We start from the raw sequence: 21,454 nt of genomic DNA on the forward strand, positions 1-21,454 counted from the left end.
CATATGCTCCTATGGACCTGACCTTGCATTCCATTCTGACAGCCGAGTTCCTGGTCTTGCAAAATCCAAATTCCTACTTTATATACTACCGGTGGTAACTACTGTGGGTAGTAACATGCCCAGAACCCCAGTTCTCTCAGGTTGCCCTGCCTTCCGATAGATAATCCCCCAATCCACCACCTTCCTGAATTCCCGAATGTCACCTGGATACTCCACATGCCCGCACTCAGCCCATCTGCTGGCACAGCCCCGGCGTTTCTCCAAGGCCTCCTGATTCCACTGGCCTGGTCTACCAGCTGTAATTCAATGCTAAGCCCCTGGGAGCAGCCTATGGGTCTGGCACCCGTCTACCACCACTATTAAAAGAAGTGGCAGCCTCTAGCTGGCCAGGCAGGATTTGTGTTTCACTTGGGTGTGCCTTTAGGCCGACCCCAGCAGCTGGATCCTAAGCCATCTCTGTCGCTCCTGATCTGACCCCGTCCCATTACAGAGCACCAGACTACACCCTTCGACAACAGTAACCAGCTAGCAGAACGACCCAGTTAGCTTTAACATCTTCCGCGCACCTTCTCACATGAACCTCAAAGCACCTGAAGGGGCACGAACTCCTTCCAAGGAATACGCAGGGAAATGAAGGCTGGATGAGCTGCCCAGGACCACACGCTCACTCAGTGGCTGACACACACACACAATGTACGTGAAATGTCAAGGATGTGGTAGGAGAATACACCCCAAAACTGCAAGCCCTCAACTGCAAACCAATGATCTTGATTTCTTTGTAATGACAACGGGATCCTGAAACTTCCCAGATACTTAATATTTTAAAGGTACATTTAATTCTTGAGCATAGGAAAACTCAAATAGAGAAATCTGAAAAATATAAAGCCTAAAAATCTTCCAGGAAGGACCAATGCATCCAGTTTACATAGCTGAGCTCAAGTAATTTTTTTTTTTTTTTAAGGCTTGAGACTTTCTCTGTACATTCTCCATTTGCAGCTCTAAGGAAAGGGCAGATCACAGGCTGAGTCCCAGACATGTCACTCCCTCATCACCAGGAAGCTTCAGCTGTGCTGCCTGGCCCAGGTCCCTTTCCTCCCTCAACACGCTCAGAGCTATTCTCAGTGTCAGAGAGCCAGTCTTCCCAGAAAACATGAACACTGCTCTCTGGTCAAGGACATGAGATGAGCTGCGTTTCTGTTTGAAAAACGCAAAATAAGTCTTCATGCTGTTATCTGTTGGGAATATGGCTCAGCAGCCTCTGGAGGTTTCTCCCTTGAAAAATGTCCCTCCGAGTTTCTTTCTCCCTCTAAGATCTAATGCATAAACACTTGTCTGAATCCACTGCTTCTTCACCACCATCATTTTAGCACCAAAAGGGGGGAGGTCATCACTGCTCTCTCAGTGCGGATCACCCTGGCAGGAAGGCGGGCCGCTCACACGAAACCCAGGTCTGGTTCTCACTGCGAGGCCACTGCTTCCTTCGGAAAGCCCCAGGCTTCATGGAGAAAGCTGAAGATGACAACAAGAAAACCACCAGGCTTCCATTTGGGAAGGCTGAAGGGGTCTAACTAGAGGGCACATGTGATTCTTCAACAGCTCTCATCAAAGATTTGGGGATTGCTACCGAAAAATCAAGAGGTGGAAGGTGTAAAAATAGAAAACTATTTCTATAATGCTTTAAAATCTGGAAAAGGGAAAGAAACAGAAAAGAGGTAAATCTTAAATTAGTTGGATAAATGATATGTGTAATAATAGACAAATAAAACAACTTTGATTTGGCTCATGTTTAAAAACCCCAGAAAATTCGGGAAGCTTCCACTGGTTCTAATGTTCAGATGTGGACTGTGGTGGTAGTGGCTGTTTATTACCTCAGTCGCTGTACATTTATCAGTTCTTTATTACATAATTCAGAAATAAATTCAACATAATTAAGTATACCAGTGCTTATTATTATTACATGGCAACTGCAGAAATACTCCTTTACTGGAAAGATTTCTCAACTCACCAAGTATTATTCTACCACACGATTATTGAATTTATTGGAATCATACTTAATTGGCCTGTTAATAAAGTTCACATTTAGCAGAGGTCTGTACTTATGTCTTACCTTTTTAAGATTCTAAAGACCTCTCTCTATATATACACATACACACGCCCCCACACACACACACGTGTGTGGGCGTGTGTGTGTGTACTACATTTCTAGCCAAATTAAGCAATCTGTTCCACTGACTTCATTTTGCATAAGAGTTGATAGTTTAAAGCAAACATCGACTTGTAGAACATACCAATTTGAGTACCAGCCCCTTTAACAATGAATAAAAATGTTATGACTCTAAGATATACCTCCCCAGCACTCTTATTTACCTCGATGTAAGGGCCAGTGGCACTGAGTCTGAAGAATACAGTGAATGTAAACTATAAAGGTACATAAATCAAAATTTGCTTGGGACCTTACCTTTTCTAACAAATTCTAGACTTCTCCAGATTAATATTCTTGTTAAATGTCCTCTTTAAGAGGGCACTAAATTTGGTACAAACCTAAACTTTCCATAACATCAGTAACTGTTTTTTTACAACCCATTAAACAAAGAACCAAGAAAAGTACTCGGCTGAAGCTACTGCAATTTACTGAAACTCTGATGAAAGAATTAAAAGAAGTGAGTCTGGGTGGAAAGGACAGAAACTAACATACGTTGAGTGGCAGGTGTTTATATCACACTATTGTATTTCATTCACACAGGTAGTAAATGACCAAGTCAGAATTTGTGCCCAGGTCTATGTACTACAATCACCTACACTTTAATGGGTCAGGAGGCTGGGGTGAAGAAAAGATCTTAACTCTACGTACCCTTGGGAAAGAAGTCCCACTGAGAATACTGGTCGAGTATGTGTGGAATAATTTGGGGGAGAAGGGAGAATCACAGATGTTATGGGTGTGGTTAGAAAAGAAAACGGGCAGTTCCTAGGTTTTCCTCCCAAAGGCACAGGAGAAATATTGGAGTGTGACCTACAGGTTACATGTAGCACTCACCCCTCCTGGGGAGAGTGTGGTAAGGGGGGTGCGCTCACAGCCACGTCCAAAGCTCTCAATGTGCTGGCCCCTAGAATAGCGCCTGAAGCTCTGGTCCCACAAAGGAGTTGCCACTGGAGACATCGGGGCTTTAAAAATGTGCTTTTGGTGTCAACTCCATATGCTCTAAGGTCAGAAATACCTGTCTAAATAAATCCTAGTGCCACCACTGACTTCTTAGCTATGACATGAGCAAACTACTTCACTTCCTAGCTTGTTTCCTTGTCTGACAAATGGGAACAACAGGACCTCCCTCCAGGGATAGTAGGGTTAAATATGCACTGGACTAGAGATGAACTAGAGAGCAAATGATCAATCCTGACCTGCGGGACCTCAATGAAGCCATAGAATGCTGGGGCGTGGGGGAAGATCAAGGCGGGGAAGGGGGAAGATGGGAACACCCTCTCTGCTACAGCCATGGTCTTCGCCATCTCTCCCCATTTTCTTTCTGCTACTCCCAGAGCCATGAAAGGAGGTATCTATAAGCATGTGTTCCATCTTGCCCTCAGCAAAGCTGTGCCACTTGCTAAGCTCATCAACACATCCCTCCTACGACCTCTCTCCCAAACCACCTAGGGTGTTCAGCCCACACCACCAGTCCTCACACGTGTTCTGCACACCCAGGCTCTGCACACACCAGGGTATTTGCTCTTCTTCAAATGTGTACCTTATTCATTTTCTTTTCACTGCCTAGATGAAGTGACCTCTCCAGCCACCACCCTCCCCACCCCCCCACCCCGCTCATTGTCAAGGCCACAGCATCTGAGAAATCATCTCCCATCACATTTTTCCTATTCCACCTCTAGGCTCCCAGGGTACTTGGTTTACACATCAATGAATCAGTAAGTACATCAACGATTAACAGAATCCATGTGCCTACATGATTTGTATTATTTATCTCTGTATTGCGCTCCAGCACAGACTCAAATGCAAATAGTGGGCACACTAATAGTAATATTATGTAACTTCATCAGTAGGATTTCTAAAATGTCTACTAAGAAGCCTCATAAATTAGCAGAAGGGAGACCCTGTTGTTGGGCAGACCCATGAAGAGTAGGCTTCCAGGAAGGGGGAGGGTGTGTAAATGGTAGACTCAGCTGGTAGGCATTCAGACACGTGAGTAAATAATAACTTGGAGTGGGGGTAGAGGAGGAAATAGAGATGGGCTATCAGTAGATTACGTGTCAAATTCATGTCCCATATGAATTCATAAATTCATGTCCAGAGAGTCTGCTCAACTGCCCTTTATGTTGGGCAAGAGGAAAGGACATGGGGCATGGCATCTCGGAACCAAATAATGAAACTCTCAGTTCCTGCCTCAGGCCCCCAAAAGGTCATGGACAGAAAGCAGCCTTGTAAGGGTCTGAGGAAAGAGATAAGGCCCCAACAAAGGAGAAATTTTAAAGTAAATGATCTTTTAAGATTCAGACTTAGAAAAAAGGTAGCGTTCATTTTAAATGGGAAGGAAGAACATCAGCAAAGGAAGCATGACTAGTTTGAGTGGAAATAAAATTTTCCAAGAATGTATTTATGCCTTGCTTTAAAAAAATATTAGTAAGTTATTAATTTAAACTCAGAAAAAGCCACAAAATAATATACCCTACCTACTGGCTGGAAGATTTCCCCTCAAGTTTCCCTTACCTCATAGGTCTCAAAACTAAAATCAAGTAGGGGTTGGAGTTCCTTCAAGGACACAGTGACCTAGCTTATTAATTAGCCATGGAGCTGTGCCAGGCCTATTATTCTTCTACTAGATAATGCAATCTAGTTTCTAAAGTCAACAAATTCCTCCTCAACTCTTCTTGGGTTTCTAGGGTACTCTAAATATTGTTAATCCAACAAGCACTAACCAACCCCTTCTCAACAAACAAACCATCCCTCTACCCGCAAAGTATCGGCTCATGAAACAGACTTCTTTGGAGCGCGAGAAAAATGCAACAGCTTCAAAGGAAAGCAAATGTAACTCGTACTCCCTTAGGAAACTCTCTGTAATTATGGTAATTTATTTGAAAGAATTCTGGTTTTCTATTAAAACAGACACTCCAAGTGCAATGTCTGTCCTTACCCTAATAGCGATGGAGCTACCCTACACGGATAACTGCAGTGATTTTTATCCATTAAAAATGTAAACAAAAACAACTACCAGATTACTGTTCGTCTCGTAAAAATGGATGGAGCATTGCCAGATCACAGCTCAAACCCCAAAAAGCGGAAACAGAAGAAGAGCTATCCCTCCATACCGGTTTCCTCGACAGCCCAGCCATAGTTTCGGGAGTCTTGCAGGGCTTGTCCCAACAAAGCCGCCTGGTGCATCAGCTTCTTCGGTATGCAACCCACGTTCACACACGTTCCTCCGAGACCTGCAACAACACAGAGATCAGTTTACAGCTGCTTTGAAGCACCTCTCCTTCAAGGCAAAAGGCCCACGGTTGTTACTCTTCTATGAATCAACATAATGTATTTGCTTAATGTAGCCAATACTGTTTAGACAAGTTTATTCCTAAGTCTGGGACATTTCTATGTTCAGACAGCCTTATATACCAAACACGGTGATATTCTAAAACAAAACAAAAATGAACAGATTTCCAGTTTCCACATACTTCAGAGATTCAAAGTTAATTGACTGCTGATAAAGATGCCAGAAATGGACATTTCATTTCCCTTTGTGCGCAACCCAATACTTGCCACTGAATCTATGAACTTCTAGAACTACCTGATAAAGGGGTTGTGAAGCTGGGCATAACTGCAATGCAGTGGGTCTGGCAGTACGTATAAAATTTGGTGTACATGAGCGTTTCTTAAACTGCATTACTTTATTATTAAGGAACTCACTTCCATGACTGTCGCGAAGCCCAGGCTGGGTGAGCAGCGACGTGATCCGGAGGTAACTACACCCCACTCTGGATGTTCTGGCTCTAAGCACTGTCGGCTCTCTCTACCTCAGCTGAAAACCCAACCTCACCAGGCCTCCATCGCTGCCCTCCCATTCCTGGAAGATGCCAAAGCCAACGATGTAGGAGGCTTTCTCAGAGGAGAAGACGACTTTGTCTTCCCAGAAAGACAAACCCTCTACTTCGCTTTATGAGGCAGATAGCAACCCCGAACCACAGACAGGTTGGGACCTGCGCAGGCCTCAATACATGAGCATTTTTTAAAGAAGGTGGTCTGGTCTTCAGCTTTCCTTGATTCTCACAAAAGGATTCATGACAAAAAAACAAAACAAAACAAAAATGTGTGTGTGTGTGTGTGTGTGTGTTGTGTGTGTGTGTGTGTGTTTAGCACGTCTGAGCTCAAAAAACATGGTGATGGCTGCTTCCATTAGAACAAAATGTAGGCAGGTGGGGAGGTGAGTAAAATGGCATGAAGAAGAGCGCGAGATGGCAGTGGGCGTCACAGCTCAGGAAACATAAGCCCTCTGAGGAGAATGCGACCAGACTGTCACTGTGAGTGTAAGCTCCACAGGCCAGACAGGCTATTCCCAGCACAAAAACAGTGCCCGACACAAAGCTCACAACTAATAAATATTTGCTCAATGGATGAATTAGAAATGGTGATACTGTCTTAGCCAGACTTCCTGTTTCTTGCCTATTTCTCGCAGCCGAGTCATCTTGAAAAAATCTATGTATCACATCACTCCCGCTTCTCAAAGGCTGTCCATTATGCTTTCATTAGATCTAAATTCCTCATCGTGGTTACAAGGACCTGAACACCTGAAGGCAGTCTGACACTGCCTTCCTCTCAACGTTACCTCCAGGAGTCTACCACCCGTGCCATAACCATGAAGGATTCTTCCCTACCTCAGGCCTTTGTGTGTGCTCTTCTGTGAGAAAGACAGAAAAGGTGTCTAAAAAGGTTCTTCCTCAGCTTTTGGCACGGTTGACTCATTCTTCTTTTGCCCTCATCTAAGTGCTACCTCTTCAGAGGCCTTCCTTGATAAATCTTCTCAAAGCTGAACTCTCCTTTACCCAGTTCCTCTCTATTACACCATATGATGTTTTCAGTAACACTTGTCACCATTTGTAAAGTTCTTGCTTATCTTTCATCTCCCCACTAGAATGTAAACTCCACAGGGGCAGCAACATCCTGTCTGCCATGCTCACTGCTATGTCCCCATGGCCCGGGTTCATAGTAAGTGCTCAATAAATATTTGTTGAATAAATGAAAAATGAACATATAATCCACCAAGACTCAGAAGCAGCCAAGGGCCATTAAGCTATCTGTTTCCAGTTCCTTTTGAATGTTAAGAGGTAGATTTAAAACAGAAATCCACAGATAAGAGAGTTTAAAACTTTTGGTTATTAAGCCCCCAAGTATACGAGATTACTCAAATATTTAGCTTTAAATCATCTTAACAACTGTGGATAAGGTTTTGTATTATCTTGACTCTGTGGCAAAGAACCTAAATTTTCAACATTTCACTAGAGTCCACTTTAACTTAGCCCAAGTAAAAGAGGTACATGTTTTTGGTTTGTTTATTTGTTTGAATTTTTAAATTGGGTTTTAGGGGTCATTTATACCCATACCAGGGAAAAACCTGCTCCTACAAAATCACTTCAAAAATCTTTTAAAAGCTTACCCCATCTAGTTCCAAGAGGGGTTGGAGTGACAAAATCCAGGACCATCACCTTCTTGTTATACTTGGCTGCCTCCTGGAAAATAAAATTATTAAAATGAATTAGAAAGGTTAACATGATAATCTGGAAGTAGGCTGTTAAAAATCCATGCTATTTTTATTAAGCTATAATGCCTAAAGCATCACCAGTTATTAATACCTGGACATTTCATATACCAAAATGACTAGTGCAACTTCAAGATAAAAACTGAATGACAGTCATAAGGGTAGCTTTAAGAACTATGAAGATTACAGTTGTAAAATTGCCCATCAGCTGGAAACCCCAGAATCCTCTTATATAATTCCACTGAAACAGTAATAAATTAAGCAATAATCTGAGAAATGTATGACCATTTCTAAGCAAATGGTAAGGAGCCTATAAAACAGATTTACTGACAGTAAACAGCCCTTGATTCAGCCTGTATCCTATAATATTTTTTAAAGTACTTTTAAGTTTTATTTCAGTTTCTAGGCAAAATATTAGAGAAGTTTTTGTTCTGAAAGTGTCAGATTTCCCAAAATTTTCATGTGCGAGGGGCCAATGAAAAAGTTGATGATACCTATAAGGCTTCCAAATCTATTTTAGGAGAATGATGACAACAGTCAAAGGTTCACTTTACATGATATCCTTTAACTTTCTCAGAGAATAAGCTTCATATATTGGCAAATAGACCTCCAAAGGTTATTTGAAAGGACTGAGTCTATGTGTCCTCCAAAACCACCATCATTACAGTAAATACATATGCCTGGTATTGGTCTTCAGTCATTTATAGCAAAGCACTGCTTGATACCAAATACTGGCCTGCTCCCAATTTGGGCAGCTTCATTGGAATCTACCGTTACCGATTCACCATAAGCCACACCTTAGGGGAGTATAAGCACCTCATCTTTTAAAAGAACCTCTCCAGAAGAATAACAGGTCCAAGGGCCCGTTCACACATAGCAAATGTATCTCGATTCATGGCCAGGAGCCTCACTCCTAACCTTTATTTATACATCCTCTACCCCATCACCCCCAGGCCACAGAGTTGGAGGCTATTCTCTTAGCTCACTTCATATACACAGGAGGCAAATTATTTTTACTAAGTTTAAGAAATCCAACTGTTCTCCAATTTTCTATGGGGGAGGAGGAGTTGTGAATAGGGAAATCATCATAGTGAAAAAAACAAATTTTAATATTTATAAAGAACAAGAAATGTATTTATTTAATTTCAAGCCATTTCCATACAACACCCTTATTATCTTTGAAAAAGCAACCAAACTTAAAATGAATAAAAATCTGTCCCCAAACACTGGGCCCAGTACTTTTATATAAAGAACAAAGAGTTCAACCTAGAAAAATGACCTATAAAGTGGTCCCCTCAACATGTTCCACTCAAGTTAACGTGCAAAATGTCAGAAGAGTGGCTCAGACACTCTTGTGACAGGGAACCCAGAGAACTGTCATAACCCAGATCACACACAAGGAGCCTTGCCTTGGCAGCTGCCAGGCCTCCTGAGCCCCCTCCAATGATGATGAGGTCATAGTCGTAGGACTCCGGGAAATCTTCAGAGCCATTCATTTTTAGTAGCTTTTGAAGTCTGCCTTCTTGAAAAGCCTAAAAAAGAAAAACAATGAGAGGGAAAATAATTTAACTTAAAAGCAGCAATGTCTGAAAGTTTTATAAGAAAACCTTTCTTTAAAGAAAAGCATTTGGGAGTATCAAAGGAAAAAAATGTGGTTTGATTTAGATGATAGCACATAAATGGAAATATTTGACATTCCTCACATCACAGGTAGCTGCTCTAAAGTGTGCATACAGTACTTTCACATCAGTATGGTCCTGATGGCCCAACAAAATCAACTTAGGACTAAATTACGTTTCATCAGCCCTTTTTTCCTAGGATTTTTAAACGACGTTCTAAATTAGGTTTTAAAACATTTGTACTGCATGTTTTTAATAGAACCATCACTATAATTTGGTAATTATCTTTCCTTTCCAGTCAAAGGTAGAATAATGAGTGGGCTATGGTCTCAGATTAAAATAGAAGCCCAGTAAACAGCAATGGAAACAGATTAGCCAAATATTTAAGACTTTTCTGCATTGTTTAAGTAACGCATGAAATCTAGAAATTCAGAACAAAATCATTAATTGACATACACGTCCTTGAAAAGTTAAACGTAAAACTCCCTGCTTTTGCAGGGCATTTTAAATAAGCAAAAATCAAACAAATAAACACACACACAGAAAAAAACAGAAGGGGGATGCTAAATAAATAAGCACAACTCTGTAAAACTCATTTCTTTAACCTACTTGTGCACGAAGCCTCCTATTATTATTTAGTATTAGTTTCCTTGTAACTTGGCACATAACAGGCTTTACAATATAAATGTTAGACTTCGAATTGTAAGAAAATATTTCATTCCCCTAGTTGTATTTCATAGTAGCTTTGAACAGTTTTGGTGGTATATTTAATATTACCTTTTTCTCCTGCCTACCATCAGCTGTCGGGGATGAAGGGCAGAGCCTACGGTCAGTAGAACAGGATGCTTGGGATGTAAAAGGGGGTGCAGAGGAGGAAGGTGGAGCAGGCAGTGCCACACTGTGGCTACCCCTTGGCAGCAAGGCAGGTACACATGATGGCGCAGGGACTGAAGGGCGGGCACCCGGAAACCAGCAACAGTGGGGACAAGGCTGTATCACCCTGACCGGCTGCACAAAAGGTCTAACATGAGAGGCTGGTAAACAGAGCCAGTATCCATCAACTGGCATTATGATACAGGCTCCGCCTTCAATACAAGGCACTGTGGGGGTAAAAAACAATATGGTAATAATTGCCATTCAGATCAAAGGATCAATATGAGCTTCGGATAACACGTTACTCTCTAAGTTGGCCTCAAAGAACATAAGGCTGACTTGCTGGTTTGAAAGAATTAATAAATGCAGCTAGATGTTCTTCTGGAAAATAACCATTTTTTAATCTCAGTCTCATTTCACCTGCATATACAAGTTGTGATCAAACAATACGGTGAATGTTTAAATTTTTTTAAATATATTATAGTAAAAGACACGTTGCCATCAATACCCTTCAAAATACTCCCCCTCACTTCAAACTCACTTAAACCATCATTCTTGCCACTTTCTGAAGCAGTTCTGGAAGTCGTGTTTCCTGAGTGTCTTTAGTTGTGCCGTCGCGGCTGCCTCCATGTCCTGAATCATTTTGACTTTGGGGAAGAGCCAGAAGTCGCACGGTGCCAGATCCGGTGAATAAGGTGGATGAGGACACACCGTAATGTTTTTATTTGACAGAAGTTGCCGTACCAGAAGTGATGTGTGACACGGAGCATTGTCATGAGGATGATTTACGGCACACTTTAAAACACACCTTCTCTCAACTGAAGCTCACACCCCCAACTAACTGCACCAAACAAGCTGGAACTTGTCACACGCTGTTACTAAGGTTGGATGTGCCGCTTCCCATACTGAAGATCTCTGCCTTCCCGCTGGACGGCACTCAGCAGAGCCTTCACCGTAGTTTTTTATCTCAACAGAGCCATGCCACACATAGCTTCAGGTATGGAAATTTCTGTCCAATAAAAACATTACGGTGTATCCCCATCCACCTTATTCACCGGATCTGGCACTGTGCAACTTCTGCCTCTTCCCCAACGTCAAAATGACCATGAAAGGTAAACGTTTTGAAGCGATTCAGGACATCGAGGCAGCCATGACAAGTGCAACTAAAGACACTCACGAAAGAGGACTTCCAGAACTGCTTCAGAAAGTGGCAAGAACGATGGGATAAGTGTGTTCAAAGCGAGGAGGAGTATTTTGAGGAGGGTTAATGGCAATGTGTCTTTTACTATAATAAACTTTTTAAATTTAAACATTCACCGCATTTTTTCACATACCTCGTACTTAACACAGGTGGTGCCAGAACACAATCACTGTCTTCCTAAAAGAAAACCGCCGGTTCTTGTGACTATTGTACCTCCCCCAACATATCTACTGGAACAAAAGAAAGAACGAGTATCGTCATGCTGAAAAGCCACATACTCCCTTCCAACAACATTTTGTTCTGTACTGAAATTCGGTATCACACCTGGGTTCTTACGGTTCAACATTCAAGTCAAATTATATTAACCAGTGCACAGATCTAACAAAGAAAGCTCTGAGTGAGTCTGAACATTTTCAACCGTGTAAAATCAGTAAGACACAGGCAACTGAAGCATTCAGCTGAGCCCAGAACTGAACATGTCTTTAAATCTTAATCCAACTTAAAACTGAAATTGCTGTCATGCAGCTGTAAGTGGTTTTCCACCTGAAATATAAGTAAGACAATAGAAGACTGCTCCCCCAGACATTGTAAGGAAGGAACACATAGATGGGGTACAGAGACAAGAGAAAAATGCCCCCCGCTTTCTCCTCCGACTGCAACTCCTAGAAATATGGCTGCTGATCATAGTAGCTGACAGGAGTTCTCAAACTTTGTAGTCTCGGAGCGCCCGAACAACCTTCAATTATTTAGGACCCCAAAGAGTTCTGGTTAATGGGGTTTACTTATTAATATTTAGCATATTAGAAAGTAAAACTAAGAAAATGTTTTTACTATTTTAAATTATTGAAATATTAAATATCCTATTGTTAAACAATGTATTTAAAGTATTTTTTTTTAAAGATTTTTATTGGGGAATTGGGGGATGGGAACAGTGCTGGGGAATTGGGGGAGGGGGAACAGACAAGTTGCTGTCGTTTTGTTCTTCAGTCTAGTTGTGGAGGACATTGCTTCACTGGCCCAAGTTGGCACCATCATTGCGCTCTTCCCGGGTGAGGCAGATCAGTCGCCGGCTTCTGGATGGCCGCTCACTGCGGCTGCTGGCCGCTCACGCTGGCTGCTGGCTACAGACGGTAGCCCATGGCAACCCACTGCCTCAGGGGCTGCAGCCCACGCCATCGCCGGCGACCCACGGCAGCCCAGCTCCAGGTTGAGCTGTTGTTCAGCATCTTAGCTGCAGAGGGCAGTGTCACTGGCCCTCATATGTGGGATCCGAACCGGGGCCCTCTGGCATCCCAAGCGAGTTCTTAACCATCGCGCCACTCGGCCGGCCCTAAAGTATTTTTAATTAGCAAGAAGAATGGCATTGTGTTATATCTTTGTAATTCTTTAATGTCTGTCTTAACCTACCCTCGGGCGCAACTGATCTCACAGATTCATTGCACACAAATTTTCAAATATCTAACAGTTAACTTAAGTATTGTGACTCATCGCTCCCATATCGTCCCCCCTCTATTTTCCCCCTCTACCGTAACCTATCGCCAGTTGTTTGTGACTTAGTAAAGACGTATTTCATAGCGGCATCTTTGTGTGCAATGAATCTGTGAGATCACTTGCGTGATGGAAGGTTAATAAAAGGCAGCTCATATCTTTTCTGTGTTTAACCTGTTGTTGCAACGTCACCTGTCATGTAGCCTCCAGGAAAATTCCATGTTAGATAGACTTGCAAGAGAATTAGAGTGAAAAGGGCAAACAGTATCTTAGTATTATGAAGGTAATTTTGAACTCGGGACTTCTGGGGTCCCCAGAGGAATCCTGACCACACTTTGAAAACCACTGCTAAGGACATAAAAGTGTAAATACACAAACATCTCCCCTGAAGGTGTTTACTGGTCTTACACTATTCTTCCCTTTCTTCCATCTGCCTCAGAGCAATGCCTTCTCCCCGCACCCCCCATCCTGTCCCAATAAAACACTGTGTCAGACTTCCCCCAAAAGAGGCCAAAAGCAATTCAAGTGTGTCAGACGTATTTAAAATTAGAATAAGTAATCTTTATTTCCCTCCCTATCATGATTTGTATCCTTGGGCACAGATTTGTATTTGGTTTTCTTACCATTATACAAGAAAGAATTCTGGTGTTGAACTGGCCTGGGTTAAAATACTCGCTCTACCACTCTCTAAGCTAGGTGAAACTTGGGCTAACTGCCTAATACTTAGGGGAGTCTCTCTGTCTTTTCATTTGTAAAATGAAGTTAACATACCTCGTAACTCACCAAACTGCAGTTTAATTAATACCTATTAGCCCGGCAGCTGAGAAGAAAAAGCCCTTTAAGTTGCCAACTCTCCCCTACCCAAAGAAGGGAACCTGCCTGGGACTAAGTCAAAAAGCTGTGGAGTATTTACAGATGTCCCCTGCGCGTCCCTGCACTGTACCCCCAACCCCGACCTGAAATGCCCTTTGCCCATCAAATCCTGATCCAGTACCTAGACAGACTGACGGATGTTATATTATTTTTATCCAGTGTATATACACCAACACATTGCCCTTTCTAAAGCATTCCTGTAGAGTTTAAAAGGGTTTCTTTTACCAACATTTCAAGACCCCCAACCTAAGTTCCATTTCCTCCACTGTCTCCCTGAAGTTCCCAAATAACATTCTCCTTTTCTTTCTTGCAACTCCATTAACACTCGTTCCCAGGGCACTTACCACAGGCTGTTCCACCCCTGCCCCTTCATGTCCTTCAAGGTTTAGCCGGAAGCCTTTACTTAGCGGTACCCAAGTTGGGTCCTCCTCTGAGATCCCACTGGCATCATCACAAGAGTCCCATCAACTCTTCAAGGGTAGGCACCTTGTCTTTCATCTGTTATCACCACCGCCAACTATGCATGTATGTGATGTCCCAAAATATTTTTAGAACCGAACATTTGGGTGCTAGCTCCTCCTTTCTTAGGTATATCGACAGGGTGGGCTGCAGTTCAGTTTTCTCACCCACGACAATAAAAGTGTGGAAAAACACAAAAGTACAAGAGTAGAGCACAGTGGGTTACGAGCTTGGATTTACGTAAGTCCAAATCTGAACCTGACTTTGCCACTTACGTGTGAACTTGCACAGGTTCTTTAAATTCCGCCTGGGTTCCTTGTATGCAGAGACAAATAACCTCCACCACGTTACCAACTGCTTGTTCCCTTTGAAATCTGACCGCTATTTGCTGTAGCATATACTGGGGTACTGTATCTCAAAAGCCCCTTTGTACTCTGGAGGACTATGGGCCAGGGAAGAAAGAACGCTACATGGTGGTTTAAATGCTACAGACTTTCTAGAAGAGATTGGGCTCTAGGCCTATGACACGAGCTGGCAAACTACAGCCTGTGGGGCAAATCCACAGGCCTTTTGTTTTACAGCCCCTGAGTTGAAAATGGTTATTAACATAAGGCAAAAAAATAAATCAATCAAAGTAATACTTCATGATACATGAAAATTGTATGAAATTCAAATATCAGAAATTCAAATAAAGCTTTATGGGAAAAGTCATGCCCATTTGCTTCAATATTGTCTATAGCTGTTGTTTTTGCAACAATAACACAGTTGACTAGTTTCAACAGAGGTCATATGGCCCACAAAGCTTAAAATATTATCTGGCTTTTTGCAGGAAAAAAGTTCCCAACTCCTGGCCGAAGGAAATTTGAGTCAATGTTGATGGGTGGTACGAGGTGGAGAGTACCAAACAGTAATACTGAGGTGAGCACAAATCAAAGGACCATCTTCCTGCTCAGGGAAACAGAGGTGCTTGCTGCATTACCTTCCTCCGAGGACAATCAGGGAATTGCTTTTCCATGATCAATTAATTATCTAGATCTTTGGCTATTATGCACCTAAAATATCTGAAGCCAAGGTAATACATAACATTTACTCTGTATCAAGTATTCTGGCAAATTATAACAGATTCCATTTCAAATACCTCCTTCCAGGGCCTTCCCTTATCACCCTGAGGTAGCATCTCAACCACTACTCAAGCCCGTTTTTCCTCAGAGCAGTCATCATTAACAGTAATACTGTTGTTCCCTGCTGTGATAAGCTAAACAATGGTCCCCAACATCCAACTGCGAATCCCTAGGACCTGTGAATACATTACTTGTATAAGGGACTTTGGAGATGTGATTTAAGGACCTGGTGACAGGGAGATTTTCCAGGATTATCCCAGTGGGCCCAACTTAATCACAAGTATCCTTATATGAGAGGCAGAGGGTTCATTACAGTAAAAAGTGTGAAGACAAGACAAAAGAGGCTGCACGGTCAGCTCTGAAAATGGAGGAAGAGGCTGTGAATCAGGAATAGAGACAGCCTCCAAAAACCAAAAAAGGCAAGAAAACAGATGCTCCCCTCAGAGCTTGTGGACACCTTGATTTTACCCCGGAGACTCCAGGCTGTAAAAGGTAGTAAAATTAAGTTGTTTTAAGCCACTAAATGGTAATGTTAAAGCAGCAATAGAAAACTAACACACCCACAAAAATATAACCCCATGAGAGTTGGGTCATTTTCTGTCCACCACTTTCCCCTCAGTGCCTAGAGCAGTGCCTGGCACAGTGGGCACTCAAACAGTTACGTAAATTAACATAGTGCCAGTTCTAATCCCTTGGTAATAGATTCCCCAGAACAAAGGAAGTTATGTCTAGACTTAAAGGAAAGTGAATGAACCATGACAGAGGTGTCACCATGGAAGGGGATGGCAGCATGGATTTTTCTGACCCAGATCTAGAGAGTGAGGCACTAACGTGAGTGCTCACAATGAGCCAGATACTGTTGTAGATGTTTTGTTTACATCTTCCCATTTAATCCTCACAACAGTCTTCCAAGCAGGTATCTTTCCCATTTAAAAAAATGATAATATAGAGGCCCTTAGAGATAAGAACCTTGTCTATGAGTCAAAAATGGAACCCAGGTCTAAATGATTACAAATCTCTTGCTTTTCTCACTATACCATACCCAGTTATTCATATTTCAAAGTACTTGTCACATACATTTTCTAATTTTATCCTTCTGTATACTTAAGAGGTAGATATTATTCCCACTTAGCAAATTCGGTTTACAGGTTCAATAATTTGCCCAAAGTCTCTAACTAGAAGGTTAGAGGGTCATGATTTGACCCCAGGCAGGTCCTTTGATCAGAAAGTGGTCCAGTTATATATAACAAAGTTCTAGCAGAAAAAAAAAATGTTTTTTCCATACTATTCTCCTTAAGTTCAGTTGATTTTACTGAAGCTGTGAAATTTAAACCATTCTAACTATATTAGTGGGAAACCAGGTTTGCAGTTTGGTTCATACCTAATCTCTATAATTATCTATTGGTCAATCTCCTTTTTTATTCAAGGTAAGCAGTCGTTTTCATTTCAAAGTGATAAGGCAACCCAGGTGTCATGACAATCAGTAAAAATAGAAACAACAAGTGGTCAACATGATTTATATTTTAACAGCCATAACTTGAGAGAAGACCCTAACCTCTACATGCTCTAGTAATGCTTTTTAGTTATCACCAACTTTCACATACTCCTAGTAAAGACACTAGGCATTTAACAGAGCAATCTGGTGGCACCTAAGAACTGAGGCAAGATCTTTCTGCTATCATTAAGAGTATCTTTTCCTCCAACAGCAAATTTCTGGAAAACCCAAGGAATTCAGCTGGTAGAGACATGCTAAAGTGAAACTTGAGAGGCCAAAAGATGCTTTCACCACTGCTAAATCAAAGGATAGTAGACACCGGAAAGGGGAAGGAATGACTACTTTAGAAAATAATTGGCCAAGTTGCATGAGCAATTCTATTTTTGCTAAAAACCTCCATTACTGAAGAACCTTCCCCCGACCCACACACACATAAGATCACTCCTCTCAATCTTAATGTCATTTAGTCTGGATTTCCTCTCCCTGCACGCTAGACTTAGTAGGAAAGTTTATCATTACTGCTACAAAAAACACTTGTCCACTTGCCAAATAATGTTTAATGGCAAAATCCACTACTACGCAAGATTAAATTCCTACAGCAATCAAGAAAAGAAACTTAGAGGCATGCTCACTGCACCTTCAAAAACTGTTTTCTTAAGGACCCAAACTTTTGGCAATAACCTCCAAAATAAGCCTATAATTTGTATTTTTAAAACAATTGCAATTAATAAAAAAAAGCAATTATGGCTTTATCCAAAGTGAAGTCTTTTAGATAAATTAATCTTATATTTCAGTTTAAACAGGGACAGTTTCCAGGCATTTAAAGCCCTATTAAGAAATACAAAATTGAGTTGGGAACAAATATTCAAGCCTGTTACATAATAAAACAACGCTGATTCTGAAGGACAGTCTGTGTACTAGCAGAAATTACAAAGGAAAACTAGGGGCCAGAAAAGAAATTAACCAAGTAGATAAAGATTATATAACTGGTTAAAAGATTTTTGTGTTTCAAAGAATCTGACAAAAATATCTTCTACCTCTGAGGAGACTAACACACAAGGTAATTCAGTTTTTGCCCAGTTTAACATTCAAATGGAATAGCTTTCAAAAAATTTTGTGGTTCTCTGGTGCCATAACTTCTCACAATCCCTATATTTGGCCTCCATATCCCCTGCCTAGAATAGCGTTCCTATATTTGACCAATTCCTACTGACTTTTCAGCACTTAGCTGATGCCTCCTCTACTACAGTAGATGCTCTACTTTTGTTGAGTCTAATCACAGGAGAAATTATTTAGAATATGGACACCCACGCATTAATCTGAATCCTCTCTGCAATGAAGCAAGGTAACTTAATTTTTTTGTACAGTATTAATGTTGCATATTCATTGCCCTATGGATGGTCTTTCTTTACCATTTTTTCACCCACTCTTTCCCAACCTGGTTAGGAGCCCCATATGGGATTCCCTTGGTTCCATGTAACAGAGGAACACAGTTATCACAGGGCACCAGAACTAACTTTTTTTTACAAATTATCAAATACCTTTTACCTTATGAAATTCAGATTTTTATTAACAGTCTTAAAGGACATTTGAAAAAATTTGTCCATGAACAATGCCAGTAAATTTTTTTTAATAACGGAAGGTCTTGACAACCTTATAAACTACCAAGAAAATTATACTGCACAGTAAAACAATTTCTGACGTTCTTGAAAATACTTTTTCACTTTACAAGAGATAACGATATGTGCTTCTGTTTGGATTTCACGCTCCATTTTGAGATACTTTAGAAAAGCCACAAGATGCATCCTATACTAACAACAAAAATATTTAACATGAGTCTGTGATCATAGCCTCTGAAATTTCAAAAGTCGCCACAATATTTCTCCAGTCCTGTAAACTCAAAGATATAACTCCTTGTTTCCTGCCATAGGAACTGGAATCATTTCCCTCACTCATCTGGTTATTAATTGGCTCTAATATTGGCAGCCTGTCTTGGTCAAGCCTTATTCTTGCAAAACCATCCCTTATAATGAAAGAAACATAAAATATATTCTCCACAGTACGAGAAAAAGAGTTTGGATCAATCACAAACTCAAAATAGGACATGGGAGTATCAGGATACTTTCGAAAGTACATTTGCAGCAGTCCCAGGATTCTTTCTACTTCTTTCTCTGTCCCTTCTTGGTTATTACTCAGGTCCAACTTCCTCAGCTTTATAGGCATAGCCCTATTATCTTCCATTCTGTGAGTTTTCTGGTGTTCACGCCGGGACTTTCGCGCAGAAGGCTCCACCTTGAACGAACCAAAAATAAAGTGGAACGTCTCAGCTTGAAATGTCCAGGATGTTGCTTCCTTCTGTATCGTCTCCCAGAAGGAAAGCGCTATATTAGCATCACAACCACTCGACTCGTCATGTTCATTCTCTTCCATCAAGTTTAGTCCCACAAATATACAGAGCAAGTCACAAAAGGCTACTTGATTAAAGCAGCGCATATCAGAGTTCAGCTGCTGTGCCTTTTCTTTACCCAAATCGGAAGCCAGAACAAGAAACTGGGCGTCGAGAGCCGCTTCCCTCGTTCGGCTCACTTCATCAAACAGGGTATTGGCTTCTTCAAGGGCCTCGTTTAACGAGCTGTTCGTCGTGTTCACTATGTCTTCACGGTTCTGCTGGACGTTACTGATGAGCTGCCAGTACTGCTTGCGGATATTCCGACACTTTTCCTCGTCGGCCTCAAGCCCTAGGAGATTCGGATCGATGTCGGCGTCTCCACAGTTGAGGTCGTCAGAGCAGCCTTCAGAGCAGCCATCGGCCCCCTTCACCACTTCCACCTTCATCAGTTCTGCCGCCTCCTCCGCCTGCTTCACCGAGGACGCTCTCTTGGTGATGTTCACCACGCGCTCCTCTCCTTCCTCTATGCCTCCCCTCAGGGAATGTTTTTTGTCAGACATGTCGGCAACCGGCGGACCTCAGGTAGTAGCGCTCAGCTAACGGCCTTCGCAACGGTTTCGGACAGCGGCGGAAAATGAAGGTGTCAGTCAGAGCGGAGGAAGACGTCGGCCCATGCGCACTGGAGACACCGCCCCGAGGCCACGCCCCCAGCTCGCCCCACCTCCTGACAGCGCCGCCACGGGGAGCCCAGGCCCCGTGCCGTGCGTTCGCAAAAAAGCACGCGGCGCACAGAACGCAAGCAATAATCGGCCCGAACCCCACACTCAAAACCCCGTTTAAGTGATAGCTGTTCTTTTAGTGTTAACTGACAGTATCATCTAGCTTTCAAAGAAACACTTGGACAATCTATGACAAAATTGTGGGGAAACTAAAGGTCCCGCGCTTTTAAAACTTGCTGTGACATACTGCAGTTAAGTCGAACTTCGTTTCTCATTCTTACTATGATTAAAACGTGGCGTCTTTTTTTTTTTTTGAGAACTAAATTGGGCTAGATTATAAACTGCCCGTAGGGCCAAGGATCGTGTCAGGCAGAACTTCCATTACAAACAGGCCACTAACTCTAAGGGGTTCATTTACTAGCTGGTTGTTTGGAAGTCAATTCTTCAACATACAAATATAAATTGTGTCAATTACTTTGTGTGCCCTCAAAAGCGCAATCCCCGTCCAAGCTACTCTATGGGGGGGTGGGAGCGTCACTCGTGTGCCAGTGTCAGTGCTAGAGCAAGCTCGAAGGTGGGGAGGGTACTATTTATTACTCAAGCGAGCTTTGGTTCTCCACCACCCAAAGGTGAACAAATAAAATAGGTATAATCTCAAAAGAGCTGTTTATTTGGAAGCTTGCCAAAGGCTAAAGGCCACAGAGTAAATCTGAATCCTAAAAGGTGAGCAAAGCTATGAAGATTTGAAACACAATCTGTTATAAGGATATGAAAGCAAATGCTGTAAATCAGGTGACTAATCTACACTGGAAAATTCACCCACTAGTTCACTGGGAATTCTCCTCCAGTTGGAGAAAGGGCTCAGCTTAGCACTCACACAGGCAGCAAAGTCCAGGTAACACTGGAATGGAATACATTTTGATTTTAAAGAGAATATGCACCCTCAACCCACAAGATCAAAAGTTTTTAACCACTGCAACAGGTGTTCCTTTTAAAGGAGATGGGGGAAGGGGGGGAGCGGGGGAAGGGGAGAGGGGAGAAGGAAGGGGAGAGGGAGGAGAGGGAGAGGGAGAGATCACTCCACATTTGACTTGTCAGCTCTGGTTTCAAGGCACCAGGAAGCAAATTAGCCCTACCTTCCTTCCTATGCATCTAGACTGGTTCTTTTTTCTTTGACATTAACAGAAAGTTTCTTGCAAATGCATCAACAGCAAAACCTGTTATTCCAAAATATTTATATTAGTATCATCCACCATTATTTCTTTAAGTAGGTGTAATTCAGGAAGAAACATGTATTTTTCAAAAACACCATGCATTATGGTTACTTGTGCATATATACCTATTATCCTGCCCTGTTAGACTGTTAGCTTCTCTAAAGCAAAAACTTGGTTTCAATCTTCTAAGCAAAAGCTGTTTTCACATGGATTCGAGTATGCACATTTGAATGTATAAATGAATGTACATTT

General features: G+C 42.0%; 2 protein-coding genes across 4 annotated transcripts in view; both read right to left on the reverse strand.

The window, feature by feature from the left end:
• Positions 1–21,454, reverse strand: part of TXNRD1 (thioredoxin reductase 1) — a 78,673-nt gene that overhangs the window by 28,477 nt on the left and 28,742 nt on the right. For all 3 annotated transcript variants that reach the window (XM_019651886.1, XM_019651887.1, XM_019651888.1), the window contains 3 exons: positions 9,161–9,283; positions 7,650–7,722; positions 5,314–5,433 (listed from right to left, as the gene is read on the reverse strand). In XM_019651886.1, coding sequence (XP_019507431.1) covers positions 5,314–5,433; positions 7,650–7,722; positions 9,161–9,247 — 280 coding nt within the window. In that variant the 5' untranslated portion in view covers positions 9,248–9,283. The remainder of the gene's footprint in view (positions 1–5,313; positions 5,434–7,649; positions 7,723–9,160; positions 9,284–21,454) is intronic.
• EID3 (EP300 interacting inhibitor of differentiation 3) lies at positions 17,892–20,104 on the reverse strand. The gene has a single exon (XM_019651889.1). It carries the CDS (start codon positions 19,827–19,829, stop codon positions 18,708–18,710), a length of 1,122 nt encoding a protein of 373 aa, XP_019507434.1. The 5' UTR covers positions 19,830–20,104; the 3' UTR covers positions 17,892–18,707.

The sequence above is a fragment of the Hipposideros armiger genome, unplaced genomic scaffold, assembly GCF_001890085.2.
Source record: "Hipposideros armiger isolate ML-2016 unplaced genomic scaffold, ASM189008v1 scaffold_168, whole genome shotgun sequence".
Lineage (NCBI taxonomy): Eukaryota > Metazoa > Chordata > Mammalia > Chiroptera > Hipposideridae > Hipposideros > Hipposideros armiger.